Raw genomic sequence first — 15506 nt, 5'->3', positions numbered from 1 at the left:
CGGGCCGGGGTCTGGGCGGGGCGCCCCTTCCCCACCGCAGTCCGCTTCCTGCCCCTCCCGGCTTCCTCTGCCCGACACCAGGCAGGGCGGGGGACAGGGGGTGTCTGGGGTGGGGAGCGAGGACCCTTGGTTTAGTTTCCCCCTCCGCGTCCCGCGCGGCCTGACCTCCGCTCTCCCACCCTTGGCGCGGCTCATGGCGCAGCCCCCCAACACCCGCCCGCGGCCCTGGCCTCCCAGGCGGCGCGGCAGGGGAGGGGTTAAGCTGCCGCAGGGGCCGCCGCGTGCGGGGCGAGAGGGAGCCCCCGATGGGGGAGGCGCCGCCGGCGGTGCGGAGCCCGGTGCAGGGGCGGGGAGGAGAGGGGAGGGGGCGGCCGCGGCGCGGGGGCGGGGCGGCGGGGAGCCGGGCAGCGGCGCGGAGAGCGGACGGGAGCCGCAGCCGCAGCGAGGTCGGCGGGCGGGAGCGCACGGAGGTGGCGCCTGCCGGGCCGGGTGCGGGCTCCTTGCCGCGGGGTCCCAAGTGTGAGTGAGCGAGCGCGGGCGGGGCGCGGGGCAGAGGACGCCCGGCCCCTACGGGCCCCCGAGGACAGCGCAGAAGGGCTGGGGGCGGCGGGTGGGTTGGTCGGTGGGGAGTCTGTAGTCCGGGTCGGGGGTGGGAGGGACCTACCGAGAGATCCAAAGCCCCCTGGACAACCGCGGGAGGGGGCGGTGTCCGCGGCGCACCCGGGTCTTCCTAGCCACGTCTCAGCGGGACCGTCCTCGGCGAACCCCCCATTTGACAGATGAGAAAACCGAGGCTCCGAGAGGCCGAGTAACTCTCAAGGTCACATAGGGAGGAAGCGGCCGAGCTGGGCGGGATGCCTCTGGGTGGCTCCTAGGAAAAGTCTACCAGAGAACTCCATAGAGAAGCCCCCTCGCTCCTCACCCCCTGCCCGGGGGAGTATTGTATGGGCGGGGGACCTTGTGTGGGGCAAGGCTTTGCCAGTGTCCTGGGGCGAGGGCTGTCAGGTCGTTGGGGCCGCAGGGCCAGCCCTGGATCGCAGATGAAGGGGGCGGGGGTTGGAGTGGGCGTGTGTGCGCACCCACCGGGCGTGTGCATGTGTGGGAGAGTGTACATGCGTGTAGGTGCACTGTCTTGAGTGTGCGCACACGTGTGCGGATGTCAGCGCTGCCGTGGCCTCGGAACTCCAGGCTGGTCTGGTCTAGTGAGCTGCACGGCCGGAAGCCAGCCCCTTCAACGGGTTTGCTTTCTGGGGTAGAGGACTACGGGTATGTGTGCCCGCGGGTTCCTTCGTTCAGGTGTGCGGGGGTGTGGGGTGCCATTGGGTGAGTGAGAGAGAGGATGGGAGGTAATTGCCTGAGGCCCGGCTCTTTGGGAACCTCAGGCATTCTTGCACCCCGATGTGGGTCCTGGCCTGGGGTGTGGAGTGAGTGTGTCTGCGCCTGGGTGCGTAAATCCCCGCCAGTGACTGGAGTTGCTGGTGGAGTCCAACAGGGGCACTCCACCCTCCACGGCGTTAGCGCCCCCTTCTGGGCACCCCACTCTGCCCGAGTGTGGACGGCCTGTGTGTGCCCCCAGTTCGACTGTGCAGTACGGGCGGTCTGCGTCAGAGGCTGGGGATGAAGAGGGCCTGCGAAACGGCTGAGCCGGGACTCTTGGGGCCTTCACGGAGGAGGTGGCTCGGGAGCGCGCGGTTCCCAGGCCCAGGCTTCCCGCTTACGTCTCCGGGCCGCAGGGGCTCCCCCCTCCGCCCCTCTTCCCCCACCCCCACTCCCCGCTCCCAGGAATGTTCCTCTCCACCCCAGCCCGCCTCCCCGAGGGCAGGCCCCTGGGGGCTGCCGCAGCCCCGCCTCCTCTTCCCGGGAGCCCAGGAGGGGGCGACGCGGGCAGGACGCCTGGGTTCCTCCCCCCTTCTCATCCCAGGGAGAAATTCCTCTGAGGTCCCCTCAGGCTCTGGGTTCCCAAAATAACCCTGCGGGGGAAGGGAGGCTGTGGAGGGAGGGAAGCGGGAGGGGGCGCAGAACTGAGCTGCGGGGTGCTGCAGGTGCCTCTGGGGAGAGGACGTGAGGAGAAGAGAGGGCCTACAGAGAGGGCGACTGGGACACCGACCATCCCCGGGGAGTCCCTCGGCCCTCCCGTGGCTCCCAGGGTGGGCCGGAAGCTTCTTGGCCAGTTCATTTCCCAACTGGTGGGTTGCACCATCCCGGGCCAGACCGTTTAACCCCGGGGCGTGGCCGCGGGGGGAACGACTCCGCCCCTGCCCAGCAGGGGGCGTGCCCGCCCCTCCCCGTTTTTACCCTCGGGGCCGCTCCGCCGGCCTGCGCCTCCGCCGACTCCGGTTCTGCCTCTCACTCTCGGGACAGGGGTCCGGTCCGAGCCCCGTTGGAGGATCCCGGAGCGCAGCTCGGCCGAGCCTACCCGCGCCGGCGGCCATGGCGGGCACCCTGGACCTGGACAAGGGCTGCACGGTGGAGGAGCTGCTCCGTGGTTGCATCGAAGCCTTTGGTGAGTGGCACGGGAGGACACACCCAGCCTGAGCCGGGACCCCTGCCTCCCTGGGCAGATGTCGGCCCTGGACCCACCCAGCCTGCATCCTGCAGCCTCTTTAGCGAAAATCTCCCTTTCATCGCAGGGCGGAGAGGTCCACATGCTGCAGAAAGAGAAAATGTTTCCCATCCCTAGTATGCCGGCTTTGAAGGGAGGGATGGCGGGGTCCCCGGACTCTAACACTTAAGGAGAATTATCTGTCTCCCCGGGGGATCCGGAGGAACTCGCTATCTCGGCCTGGGAGCTGTTTCCGGCTGATGTGGTGGGGTGGTGAAGGGGTGCCCCTTCCCTAAGCACTCAGGAAATGACCTCTGGATTCTTGACCCCGGGGAACCCAGGCTCCTTCCGCCCCAACTGGTTCCCCTCCGGACTCAGGCCCGGCTCAGACTGCTCCTATCCTCCGGTTCCTCGGATCCTGCCTTTATCCCCCTTCCACCCCACTTTTTCTTTATAATCCGCCTCCTGGTTTCGGAGCCCTGGGAAATCAGGAGGCGGCCGGGAGCCACATCCAGCAGGCTGCAGGGTAGGGACCTGTAGGGACCACAGCCTCGAGACGAAGTGTCAACCCGCTTCTCTTTGGCCCCTCGGAGTTAGATGACTCCGGGAAGGTGCGGGACCCGCAGCTGGTGCGCATGTTCCTTATGATGCACCCCTGGTACATCCCTTCCTCTCAGCTGGCGGCCAAACTGCTCCACATATATCCTTCGCCGACTTCTCCAAGGGCCCTGCAGTCCGAGTCTGTAAGCGAGCCCCGCTGCCCAGCCCGGGTAGAGGATGGGCCTCGCTGCTAGACCTGGGCCGCCCCCACATCATAGGATTCAGGATGGGCCCAGGCTTCTGCTGGGCCCAAAGCCACGCCCCTTCCCTCCCCTTAGAACTAAGGCCCCGCCCCCTCTCCCTAACCTCCGCCTTGCTGTCTCTTCCCCACAGCCTAGGACCGGTCCCTACTCCCAGCCCAGGTCCCGCCTCTTGCTTCTCTTCCAGAACCCAGGTCCTGCTCCTAGCCTGACCCCTATTCTACCCAGGTGCCCCCACAAGGCTCACAGCTCACCTCTGCCTTCGGCCCCTTTCCAGATCTTGGGCCCTGCCCCACACCAGACACCATCCCGCAGATTTCTTCTAGAACTAGGCCCTGCCCTCCGCCTCCCTGTGGAGCTTGGGTCCCATCCCCTGCCTCCTTTTCTAGAGTAAGCCTCCATCCTTGTTTTCCTTAACTCTCCTTCACCTACCAACAATCCCGGAAGGACAACTCCAGCTCACTGCAGGTGAAAACATGCCACCTGGTCAGGTGAGTCTTCCTCTTGGGGCTCTGGCCCCTCCTCTGCTCCCTTCCCTTAGGCTTCTGACTGGCCTGAAGGAGTAGAAATAGCATGTTCTGGGAGCTGATCATGTGGGTTTGAACCGGGCTCTGTCCATGGTGGGTGTGCTGCCGCAGGCTTACCCCTTCCTGGCTCTGCCCGGTCCCTGTTTTCTGATCTGCCCAATGAGGGTGGGGAAGGAAAGAGCTGGGTGAGGGGGATCACAGTCTGAGGCCCTCTCCCCCTCTTTGGGGGAACGACCATCCTGGGGTGGGGGGAGGGCTGCCCCGGGTAACTCTGAACCTCTACCAGGTACTGGATCTCAGCATTCCCAGCGGAGTTTGACTTGAATCCTGAGCTTGCTGAGCAGATCAAGGAGCTGAAGGCTCTGCTAGATCAAGAAGGGAATCGCCGGCACAGCAGCCTCATCGACATTGAGAACGTGTGCGTGGGGTGGGGGTGCTCACAGGGCTGGGAGGGACGCTCAGCATCCCGCACCATTTGCTCTTAATAAACATTCGTTGAATGCAGTGGTGTGAGGGTCATGTTACTCTTGCTGGACAACTTCCTGTGGCTCCCCCGTCTTCTTCAGAATGCCTCAGCTGGGGATTAAGGCCTTTCACAGTCTCAGGCCAGTTTGGCATTCCCGCTGCATCTTCCACAGCCCCCTGCCCCCACCAAGCGCCTCCTCCTGCAGCCCCCAGGGTTCCCTCACCCTTCCACAGCCCCTGCATCCATTCCCACCATTGCACTTTGTTCATGTCCCCTGGCAGCCTTCTCCATGTTATCAAGACAAGTGTGGAGTGTCTGTGGGCTCTTCTAGGGCCGAATTTGTTGTTGCCGCCTCTGTCCTTTGGTGACACTTTGGGCAGACCCCTGGCACGAAGACCCCCGCACTCACGCCACGCTGTGCTGTGTTCGTCTGTGTCTGTCTCCCCTAGTAGACTGTGAGCTCCTCTCGGGCAGGAGCTGTGTCTTGCTCATCTCTGTAACCCCAGCGCCTGGCACAGTTCCTGGCACAGAGTTAGGTCTTCCATAAATCTGTGTGGAGGGCATGACGCCAGGGGAAGATGGCAGGAGATTTTTGATAGGACAGGGGACATCAGTGTCCTGCCCAGTGTCTCGCAGCGAACTTGAGTGGCATTAGTATGGGGCAACGAGGGCTAGGGCATCTCCGGCAAAGGACTCACTGCCCCTGTCCTGCCCCCCAGCCCCACCTACAAGTGGAAGCGGCAGGTGACCCAGCGGAACCCCGTGGAACAGAAGAAGCGCAAGATGTCCCTGCTGTTTGACCACCTGGAGCCCTTGGAGCTGGCGGCACATCTCACCTACTTGGAATATCGCTCCTTCTGCAAGATCCTGGTGCGGGGGCTTTCAGTCAAGAGTCGGGTGTGGGCTGGGGAGGGGGTGCCAGGAAGGATGGGGTCACAGGGCGGGATCTAGGACTACAGGGTAACTACCAAAGGGCAGCTGGAGGGGGAGGAACAGCCATTGGTGAGCGGCAGGGGGCGGGGCACTGGGTGCTGAAGGCCCTGCGCCCCCAGTTCCAGGACTATCACAGTTTCGTGACTCACGGCTGCACGGTGGACAATCCCGTCCTGGAGCGATTCATCTCCCTCTTCAACAGTGTCTCACAGTGGGTGCAGCTGATGATTCTCAGCAAGCCCACAGCCCCGCAGCGGGCGGGGGTCATCACACACTTCGTCCACGTGGCAGAGGTGCCCGCCCCTCCCCCGCCCCCAACTCCCCCAATCACCCCCGTAGGGCCGAGTCCCTCCTTTCCCCTAACCCACTGCTAGATCTTTCCCAGAAAAGCTGGGCCAAATTCTGGGCCCACTCAGTGACTCACTGCCTCCTCTCTCCCCATTTGTCCCCCAGGAACTCCTGCACCTGCAGAATTTCAACACGCTGATGGCAGTGGTTGGGGGCCTGAGCCACAGCTCCATCTCCCGCCTCAAGGAGACCCACAGCCACGTGAGCCCGGAGACCATCAAGGTGCCTGAGACCCTGGGGTCAGGGGAACAGCCTTCCCAGGGCTGGCCTCGTGAGAACTCCCAGCCCAGCTGGGGACTGGTCACTCCCTCTTCATCTGATTAATGAGGAAACTGAGACTGGGGGTTCAGCCCTTTCCCAGGCTGCACAATGAAAGCTGGCAGAGAGAGGAGGCTCACGGATGTGCTAAACTTCAAAGCTCATGCTTTTCTCTTCTCCTGCTTATTTTATTTTACTGGCCATGCTGTGAAGCATGTGGGATCTTACTTCCCTGACCAAGGATTGATCCTGTGCCCCCTGAAGTGGAAGCCCAGAGTCTTAATCACTGGACCACTTGGGAAGTTCCTATTTTATTGTAAAAAAAAAAACCAACAAAAAACATATCTGGTGCCATACATATAGACAAGTCTAGAAAACATGTGTATAGATCCCTCTCCAGGGGATCTTCCCGACCCAGGGATCAAAGCTGAGCCACAAGGGAAGACCAAGAATACTGAAGTGGGTAGCCTATCCCTTCGCCAGGGGATCTTCCCGAACCAGGGTCTTCTGCATTGTAGGCATTTTCTTTACCAACTAAGCTATCAGGGAAGCCTTCACAGTTTAAAAAAAACTAGAAAGAAGATAGGTCAAGAAGTAGAACATTGCCAGCCTCTGAAGCTCCCAGCTCTTAGAGCATAACTCCCTCCTCATCAGAGGTAACCAATGTCATGACCTTCCTAAGGATGATGACCTCCTTTTCTTTAAAAAAATATTTACTTATTTATTTTGACAACACAGCACAGCCTGTGGGATCTTAGTTCCCCAACTTGTGCTCCCTGCAGTGGAAGGGCAAAGGCAAAACCACGAGGCCACCGGGGAACCCCCGACTTTCCTTTTCTTGATGGCTTTACCGCCTGTGTATGCATCTCAAAGCCACGTGGGTATTTTGTTGTCTGTTTTTGAGCTTCTTATAAATGAAATCGTGTTGTGTATGTTATTTTATTTCTTCCTTCTTTCATACATTCTGCTTTGCGCAGCAATTGTTCATTCGTCTCCATTGCTGTACAATATTTTTGTCCACTCGGTTTGTGTATCTCCTCTCCTGTTGAACATTTGAGGTCGTTCCAGTTTGGGCTGTTAGGAATGACACCGCTAAGTACATTCTTGGAAATCTTTGTCCTGCACTGCTCTGCCTCCGTGAGCCTCAGTTTCCTCTATTAAATGTTGATAATCTGTGCCCAGGACTGCTGGAGAGGTGTGTTATTTGGTAGTGGGTGCCCCTTTGGACTCATGACCTATGAATTCTGATTGCCAGGGGCTAAGGGAGTCAGCCTTGGGGGACAGGAGGGAGGCTTTTGACCTTTCACCCATCCCTGACTCTGCTCAGGCTCTCCCACGTGTCCAGGGCTGGGCAGGGAAAGGAGAGTTGAGCCTGTGATATGCCATGTGGACGTGGTGTGTGTGTGTGTGTGTGTGTGTGACTCTCTGCCCTTTGCCCCCCAGCTCTGGGAAGGTCTGACAGAGCTGGTGACGGCCACCGGCAACTATGGCAACTACCGGCGCCGGCTGGCGGCCTGCGTGGGTTTCCGCTTCCCCATCCTGGGTGTTCACCTCAAGGACCTGGTGGCCCTGCAGCTGGCGCTGCCGGATTGGCTGGACCCCGCCCGGACCCGACTCAATGGGGCCAAGATGAAGCAGCTCTTCAGTATCCTGGAGGAGCTGGCCATGGTGACCAGCCTCCGGCCCCCGGTGCAAGCCAACCCTGACCTGCTGAGCCTGCTGATGGTGAGGGGCCGGGCCCCTGGTCCCACGGGCTTGGCCTTGGGCTCTCACTTCTGGTCGCGGAGCCAAGACCCAGCCTGGGCCCCTGGGTTGGGGTGACCTCGGAGCGGGGTTCCAAGCTCTGGATGGGGTTGTGGACCCCTGAGGCTGGCATGAGGGCTTGAGGCTGGGCCTGAGCCCTGGGTTGAGTTCCTAGCAGTGGGTTACGTTCAACGTTTGGGATTAAACTCTGGGTTCCGGGTAGAGGGGTGGCTTTTATTTTGTTTTTACTTTTCGGCTGCCCCACACACCTTGCGAGATCTTAGTTCCCTGCCTAGGGATTGAACCCGCACTTTCAGCAGAGAAAGTGGAGTCTTAACCACTGGACCACCAGGGAATTCCCCAGGGGTGGCTCTTAAACAAGCTCCCCTGAGCTCTGAAGTTCTAGGCTTGGTCTTGGACTTGAGCTCTGGGGTAGGAGTTGGGTTCTAGTCCACATCTGGACTGGGTTCTAATCATTGGGCCGGAGCTCAGGTTTGACGGTTTGGTGTGAAGTCTTAACCTGTTTCTAGACTCTGAGCTGGACTGGGGAATTGAAAGCTGAGCTGGAATCTGGTTGCTGGGTTGGGTGCTGTGTTGGGAGGGGGGATTTCAGAGCTCTCAGCTGGGTTGTGACTTGAATTCCTGGCTAAGATCTTAGCAGCGCGTTGTCTTCAAGGTCTGGGGCCAAGCTCTGGGTTCTGGGCTGTGTGCTGGGCTGGCGTGTGGTTGCTGGGGTGTGTTCTAAGCTGGCCTTGGTCCTCAGTCTAGCTTCTGGGCCAGGCTCAGGGCTGGGCTGTGACCCTCAGGTAGACCTGGAGGTCTGGGTTCTGGGCGTTGGGCTCCTGAGAGCAGCACAGGCCAGTGGGTGTGATAAGACTGCTGTGTCCCAGGTGTCTTTGAATTAGTCTTTTTTTTCCCTCAGGTGTCTTTGGATCAATATCAGACAGAGGATGAGCTCTACCAGCTGTCCCTGCAGCGGGAACCGCGTTCTAAGTCCTCGGTGAGGGCGGGAGCTACTGCATACCCACTTAGCCCATCCTCTTCCTCACCTCGGCCCTCCCAGGCTTAGAGGCTACCTCACCCATCCTGCTTGTCGGGCAGGCTTCCTTGTGCCCAGAGCTTACCCCCTGTCTCCTCCACTGGGCCCTGGGCTCCCACACCTCTGGCCCTCACTCAGCCTTGACCATTTCCACAGCCAAACAGCCCCACCACCTGCACACCGCCTCCCCGGCCCCCGGTGCTGGAGGAGTGGACCTCGGCTGCCAAACCCAAGCTGGATCAGGCGATCATGGTGGAGCACATTGAGAAGATGGTGGAGGTGAGACTCCAGCACCACCAGCTCTGGAGCCTGTGGGACAGACGGGGGGGACACGTCCATAGTGGTCAGCCAAGGCTCGTTTGACCAGGGCACTGCCCTGGGAGCCACCACCAGTGCCGGGCTCAGGGGCCAATGCTCGGTTGACAGAAGGCACGGGGTGCAGCTGATGGGCGGGCTTGGGACGGGGGTATGGAGAAGGGAGGTGGTGGGGAGGAAAGACAGCTGCCCGCTTCTTAGATGCCCAGGCTTCCTAACTCGGACTGGGAGTGTGGGCAGGATGGGCCAAGGCCCCTTTAACCCTCCCCGCCCCCCGACATGTCCCTCTGTGTACTTCAGTCTGTGTTCCGGAACTTTGACGTCGATGGGGACGGCCACATCTCACAGGAGGAGTTCCAGATCATCCGTGGGAATTTTCCTTATCTCAGCGCCTTTGGGGACCTCGACCAGAACCAGTGAGAGGCCTGGGGGCAGGGGCAGAGGGAAGGCAGGTTCATTTCCCCTTGGGTTTTAGCTTCCTCCTGAGAAGGATGAGGCCATTGAACCAGATGATCTTGGCAGGGGAAGCCACCCATGTGGGGAGGGGCTCTTTTTTTCTGGGAGGCTGCCAGCTGCGGAGGCTCAGGGTTACCTTGCTCATTCAGAACAATGAGCCGGAGGGTGGGGGGCATCTTCACCTGAATCTTGCAAAGACTGTGGCTTCCTGGGGACTCTTGCTACATAAATGCCACTTTATTTGTGGAGCTCACAGCCGAGAAAAAGTGTGGCAAGCTGAACTCCTGGGTAGCATGTCTTAATGAATAGATAAGAAAGGCCTGTAACTCGCAGCACCACTTGCTTATCACCAACTCACATGCCGACAATTTGGACAAACAGCTGGTTCTCTGAAGTAGGTTATACGTGTCCCCCTGAAACCGTGTTCGCACCCCTGTTTTGCTGAGCAGACAAAATTCCAATCAAAATTTATAGTCCATCCCAAGTTGACTTTTTAATGTTATCCAGATTTCAAAAAACTGTGCCTTTTTTTGTATTATAAAAATCCATGGTTAAAAAAAATCCAGGTAGTAAAATAGATTTATAGTGAATGAAGTGTGTAAGGTAAGAAGCGAAAATTCCCTTCCTCCTTTCCCACTTAAGAGGTTGTCAGTAGTAACTATGTTAGCAACATTACTGGTGTGGCAATGCCTGTATCTCTCCAATCTTCCATGCATGGGTGCAAACTGATAATTTGTTTGTGTCTGTTTCACAGGCAAGAGGGATTATGGTATAAATCTAGTTCTAGCATTATAGTTAGTTTCTCCTCTCAGAATTGAGAACAATAGTTGAAGACAGGTTTCTAAGTTGAAAACAAATCACCTCCCTGGGTGGGGTGGATTTTTTTCCAGGCCACACTTTTTAGGGTGGGTGAAGCCCTTGCAGGGGCTTCCCTGGTGACTCAGAATCTGCCTGCAATGCAGGAGACCTGGGTTCTATCCCTGGGTTGGGAAGATCCCCTGGAGGAGGGCATGGCAACTTACTCCAGTATTCTTCCCTGGAGAAGCCCCATGGATAGAGGAGCCTGGTGGGCTATAGTCCCTGGGGTCACAAGAGTCAGACATGACTGAGCGACTAAGCACAGCACAGCCCTTGGAGACATTCAAGGCTCCAGCTTCATGCAGGCATCTCAGCCTTAACTCCCCACCTCCTGCAGATCCCAGGCAGGTATCAAAACCCAGCACCTGGCTCCTGGGGCAGCTGTACCATCAGGTCTCAACTCACTGCCTCAATTTGAAGATCTCTGTTTCTGCAACTTGGGAGTTTCCATTTCTTGCAAACTCACCTGTGCATTTAAAACAATTTTGGATATAGTTAAACCAGCATCTAGGTTTTTGTGGCAGTAGGGTTCTCAGGGTTTTTTTGTTTGTTTGTTTTTGTTTTTAAATCACTGTCTTGACAGAATCGCACGCTTTGTGTTTTTCTTTTTTACTTTTGTTTTCCACTTAAACCCTCATCATGGACATCTTTCCAGGCCAATTTAGGCAGAACTACCTCATTCTTTAGAACAGCTGCAGAGTATTACACTGGGTGGCGGGGCCATCATCTGCCTCCCCATTCTCCTGCTGATGGACATGTAGACTGTTCCCAGTTTTTCGCTATTAATATCCACTATGCTGCTGTGAACATTGTACTGATGCACTCGGGCCACTATTTCTGTAGGAGAAATTCCTAGAAGTGGGATAATTGGATCAAAAGATATGCACATTCTAAATTAGGAGAGAGACTGCCAAAGTGACCTCAGGCAAGGTTGTGCCAGCTTGCACCCCCATCAGCAGTGAACAAGAGCCCATTTCTCAACTTCCTTGCCAACAGTGGATGCTATAATAAGCTTTATAATTTTGCCAGTCTAATTGGCAAATGGTGTCTTGGTTATATTTGCATTTCTTTAATATTAGTGGGGGTAGGATACCTTCCTATGTTTATCGGCCACTTCTATTTCTTCTGTTAATTGCCTGTTCGTGTTCTTTGTCCATTATTCCACTGGGTTTGTGAGTCTTGCTCATTGATTTCTCTGTTAATGGATATTAACCCTTGGTGTTGAATATGTTTGCAAAATATTTTTTCGCAGTCTGTCATTTATGTTGTCCTTTTCCATATAAAATTTTTTAAAAATGTGTGCTCAATATGTCAGTCTTTTCCTTTATGGCTTCTCGGGTTTGTGTTATGTGTAGAAGGGCTATTATCCCCTCTCCAGATGACAAAATTCTTCTCTTAGGGCTGTTTAGGTACTTTGAGAATTTTATTTTTTTACATTGATTGTCTTCAATTTAGCGGGAATTTAGTTTTCACGCACAGTATGAGATAGGAGCCTAAGTTTATATTTTTGAGATGGTCGGTTGTCCCAATGTGCCACTAATTTGAAGGACCACCTGGACCACCCAAATACTAATAGGCAGGAGTTTCTGATAAAGGCCCCCTTTGATGGAAATACCTCCCAATGGCCTGGCACCTGTTAGCTATTAGCACCTATTAGTCAATGCTTCGTGTGCCTATCTCATTCAACTCTTACTCAAACCCCTCTGAGATGCGGGACCTATCATCGTCCCCATTTATTGAAGAGGAAATCGAGGCACGGGGAAGAAGTCACACAGAGAAATAGAGCCCAAATTAGAACTGAGTTCTAGCTCCAGAGCACAGTGCTGACTCTTTCCCTAAAATACCTGAATAGATGAAGAGAGGGTTCTGTGGGAAGCCCCAGATTACCTGTCTGGCAGGATTCCGCAGGAGTGAGACAGGTGCAGCTTTTCCCAATCTTACCTGGTCCCCAAACTCATCAGAGAGCTCCTGACTCTCAGGAATCCCAACCGCTGTTCCATAGAGCTCACTTTGGGAAACAGAAGCTGATAAGCCCACGGAAAAGTGCAGAGCAATTTTAGTTTACACACCAGCTCTGTGAAGTGAGTAGGCAGGAATTATGACCCCCATTTTTCCAAGGAGGAAACCCAGGGCAAGTGACTAGCCCAAGACCACACAGCTAGTTAGAAGCTGCTACTACATCTGCCGGACTCCAAGTCTGGTGCTCTTTCTGTTTCACGCACGGAAGGTCAAAAGTCAGGAGTCCCGTGATGACCTTTAATTTGGTAGGGCTTTTCCCAGTAGGCTGGGTTAAGCTGGTGGTGGGTGGTCCCAGTGAAGCCCCCCGGAGCTGAGGCCCTCCCCCGACTTCCCCTGGACAGGGACGGCTGCATCAGCAAGGAGGAGATGGTCTCCTACTTTCTGCGCTCCAGCTCTATGCTGGGCGGCCGCATGGGCTTCGTACACAACTTCCACGAGAGCAACTCCTTGCGCCCGGTCGCCTGCCGCCACTGCAAGGCCCTGGTGAGCCCCCGCCCAAGCCACGCGGCAACAGCACCGGCCAGGTTCCATCCCCGCCCCGCCTTCCCTTCTGGCCCCGCCCTCCCTTCTGGCCCCGCCCCCTGCCGGAGCTTTCTTAATCCAGGCGAACCTTAATTTCACCTGCCTCTCCTCTTGCCGGTCTGAACCAAACCCTGAGGGGCCTAAGGCTCCAGAAAGGGTCAGTTCCAGTCCCTGTCCATAGAAAGGAAGAGTCATGCCCTCTAAACCGCTCCCCCCTACCACGCCCCCCTCCTCTATTTCAGATCCTGGGCATCTACAAACAGGGTCTCAAATGCCGAGGTGAGATGGAGTTGCAGGGCTGCTGGGCTGTTTTGGGGGAAAGAGTTACTATCTGGATGGACAGTCTTATTCTGGCGGGGCAATTGTCAAGGAGTAAATAAAGTACCTTAGGGCCAGAGAGGCATGCTGATTGACGTGAAAGGGGGTAGCCTTTAACTTGGTTTGATTGGGACTTCCCTGGTGGTCCACGGGTTAAGACTCTGCCTCCACTGCAGGGGGCGCATGTTCCATCTCTAATCAGGGAAGTAAGATCTCACGTCTCTTGCAGCCTGGCCAAAAAACAAAAAAATCCAGGGTTTTTATTTTGGTGAGGCAGCTGCCCAGAAATGGGGAGCTTTGGAGAGGGCGCAGACTGGCAAGGAGGATGAAGAAAGCGTTTGGAAAGGAAGCTCTTGTTTTGGTGGGGCAGCTGCTTAGGAGCAAAGGGACCCAGGGAGAAGTGCAGGCCTGCAGAGTGGGATGAGGAGTGGTCTGACCAGTGGATCTGGCTGGGCTGCCCATCTGCCTCCCCAGCCTGTGGTGTGAACTGCCACAAGCAGTGCAAGGATCGCCTGTCAGTTGAGTGCCGGCGCCGGGCCCAGAGTATGAGTCTGGAGGGGTCTGCACCCTCTCCCTCGCCCACACATACCCACCATCGCGCCTTCAGCTTCTCCCTGCCCCGCCCTGGCAGACGAGGCTCCCGGCCTCCAGGTAAGAGGGGTCCCTTTCTGGACTGGCCTGTGGAGGGAGGGAGAGAGGGAGGCAGGCCAATGGCGGCAAAGTACGGAAACTTTTCCAGGGTGGAAACCATTCCAGAGTTTGTAATTGTCTTATTTGGGGGAGGTGATAGAGGAGGGCTGGACAGATAAGGGTGCAAGGAGGTAACCAGGGAGCCCTCAATACTTTGAGGCTGATGAGGGCAGAAACTCATGAATAAAAACAGTAAAAGCGAAACAGACTTCAAGATTCCATTTGCACTCTTATTTTGTTAGGGGGATTGACAATGGGCTTGGAGAAGGAATTTTTTAAACCATTTGCCTGTATTTCCCTTTTTGGCTGTTTTGGAGGCTATTCTGAGAACAGTCCATTGCCCTCAAATCTCCCAGCAGCTCTCTTGGAGTCATTGGTGGTTATAGGTCAGTTTTCTGAATGACAGTTCCTCAAATGACTATTTTGCTGAGAACACTGAACAAACCATGTTAAACTGGGGTGTAAGGTAGTTGACCACAACCGTTAAAATTGGCATGAGTCTTCAAAAATAGAGGCAGGCACAGGGCATAAGTTCCCCAAAATAGAAAAGATAAAACCATTTGCTTCAAGCCTTCCAGCCGTGCTGGGGTCTAAAATGTGAGACACACACAAAATTGATGTTTAAGCAAACTGCACCGATAAATCTGTGGCTGCGAAAAAGCTGTGGCAAACTGAAAACTTAGAAAAAGAGCCTCAAAAGTTGGCGTTGTTTAGTCATTCAGTGAATTGATTTCTGGTGGATGGTTCTGCTTCTGGGATGGGGCAGGGTGCCTTCGATGAGGGGGGAAGGGCTGCTCAGGGCACAGGGGCCCAGGAGTTGGTCCTGCAACCACTCTCCCTGCAGAGATCCGAGAGGAGGAGGTTCAGACGGTGGAGGACGGCGTGTTTGACATCCACTTGTAATTGATGGTAAGCCCCCCTGTAGCCTGCCCAGAGCCTCCCCACTCAGGGCTGGGGCAATGTGCGGGGGAAGAGGGGGTGGGTGCTCTGTCCAAATGACCCAGGCTAGGCAGACTCCAACATTTTTGGGGGGCGAGGAGGCTCTTACTTACAACCTCTGCTTTTCTCTTCCCAGCTGTGACTGGATCAAGCACTCATGCCTGCCTTGGAGAAAAGACTCGGACCAGAGCAGGGAGCCTGGGGTGCTGAGGCAGCAGGCTGGGGCTGGGGGGAGGGGCATGAGGGTAGCATGTGGCTGAGGGCAGGGCCAGGACTGGTGTCCCTAAGATTGTACAGACTCTTGTGAATATTTGTACTTTCCAGATGGAATAAAAAGGCCCGTGTAATTAACCTGGACCGTCAGCGCCTAGAATCCTCATGGTGGGTAGGGGCCTGTAAATCACAGGGACTAGAACTGTGGCGTCTAAAACCCTGTAGTCAGAGAATCTTGGGAGATCTGGAATCTCATGTGCTAGAATCTTGGGGGGACTAAAATTCTGGGGGATAGAGGCTTAGAACCAAAAAACCTCAGAACAGGGAGTTTGGGGAGGGTCTAGAATCTCGAGGAGTCCAGAATCTTGGGGGGCTAAGACTTGAAAGTAGAATTGCTGAGCCTGGTGGTCATGTAGAGCCATAGCCTTCAATCTGAAGCTGAAAGTCCCTTGCTTGACAGGTGGCATTGCTTGAATACTTCCAGCAACGGGGAGCTCACTACAGAGAATCACGAGAGGGA

The 15506-nt window shown here is 56.3% G+C and overlaps 1 protein-coding gene across 7 annotated transcripts; it reads left to right on the top strand.

Moving 5' to 3' along the window:
• The first annotated feature begins 363 nt into the window (after positions 1-363).
• On the top strand, positions 364-15130 carry RASGRP2 (RAS guanyl releasing protein 2). Of its 7 annotated transcripts, none has more exons than XM_070783187.1 (17): positions 364-519; positions 2362-2503; positions 3140-3242; positions 3771-3833; positions 4156-4287; positions 5055-5205; positions 5388-5561; positions 5722-5838; positions 7318-7599; positions 8540-8617; positions 8813-8935; positions 9272-9387; positions 12646-12787; positions 13069-13105; positions 13619-13795; positions 14679-14743; positions 14910-15130. In XM_070783187.1, exons 2-16 carry the CDS (start codon positions 2431-2433, stop codon positions 14735-14737), a joined length of 1827 nt encoding a protein of 608 aa, XP_070639288.1. In that variant the 5' UTR covers positions 364-519; positions 2362-2430; the 3' UTR covers positions 14738-14743; positions 14910-15130. The 7 variants fall into 7 exon arrangements, with proteins under 7 accessions (XP_070639288.1, XP_070639287.1, XP_070639286.1 ...); XM_070783186.1 differs by lacking the exon at positions 364-519 and adding an exon at positions 668-820; XM_070783185.1 differs by lacking the exon at positions 364-519 and adding an exon at positions 869-1266.
• Positions 15131-15506: the final 376 nt, after the last annotated feature.

This window comes from Bos indicus, chromosome 29 (assembly GCF_029378745.1).
Source record: "Bos indicus isolate NIAB-ARS_2022 breed Sahiwal x Tharparkar chromosome 29, NIAB-ARS_B.indTharparkar_mat_pri_1.0, whole genome shotgun sequence".
In the NCBI taxonomy this organism is placed as follows: domain Eukaryota; kingdom Metazoa; phylum Chordata; class Mammalia; order Artiodactyla; family Bovidae; genus Bos; species Bos indicus.
Note: the sequence above shows the minus strand (reverse complement) of the source record. Positions and strands in the feature narration are given on the sequence as shown.

Bases quoted from the DNA above. Each gene is read 5' to 3' on its own strand.
- RASGRP2 (XM_070783184.1), top strand. From the start codon at position 1,157: ATGTCAGCGCTGCCGTGGCCTCGGAACTCCAGGCTGGTCTGGTCTAGT. The intron at 3,834-4,155 runs GTGAGTCTTCCT...AACCTCTACCAG, and splicing joins AAAACATGCCACCTGGTCAG to GTACTGGATCTCAGCATTCC. The intron at 5,562-5,721 runs GTGCCCGCCCCT...TTTGTCCCCCAG, and splicing joins ACTTCGTCCACGTGGCAGAG to GAACTCCTGCACCTGCAGAA.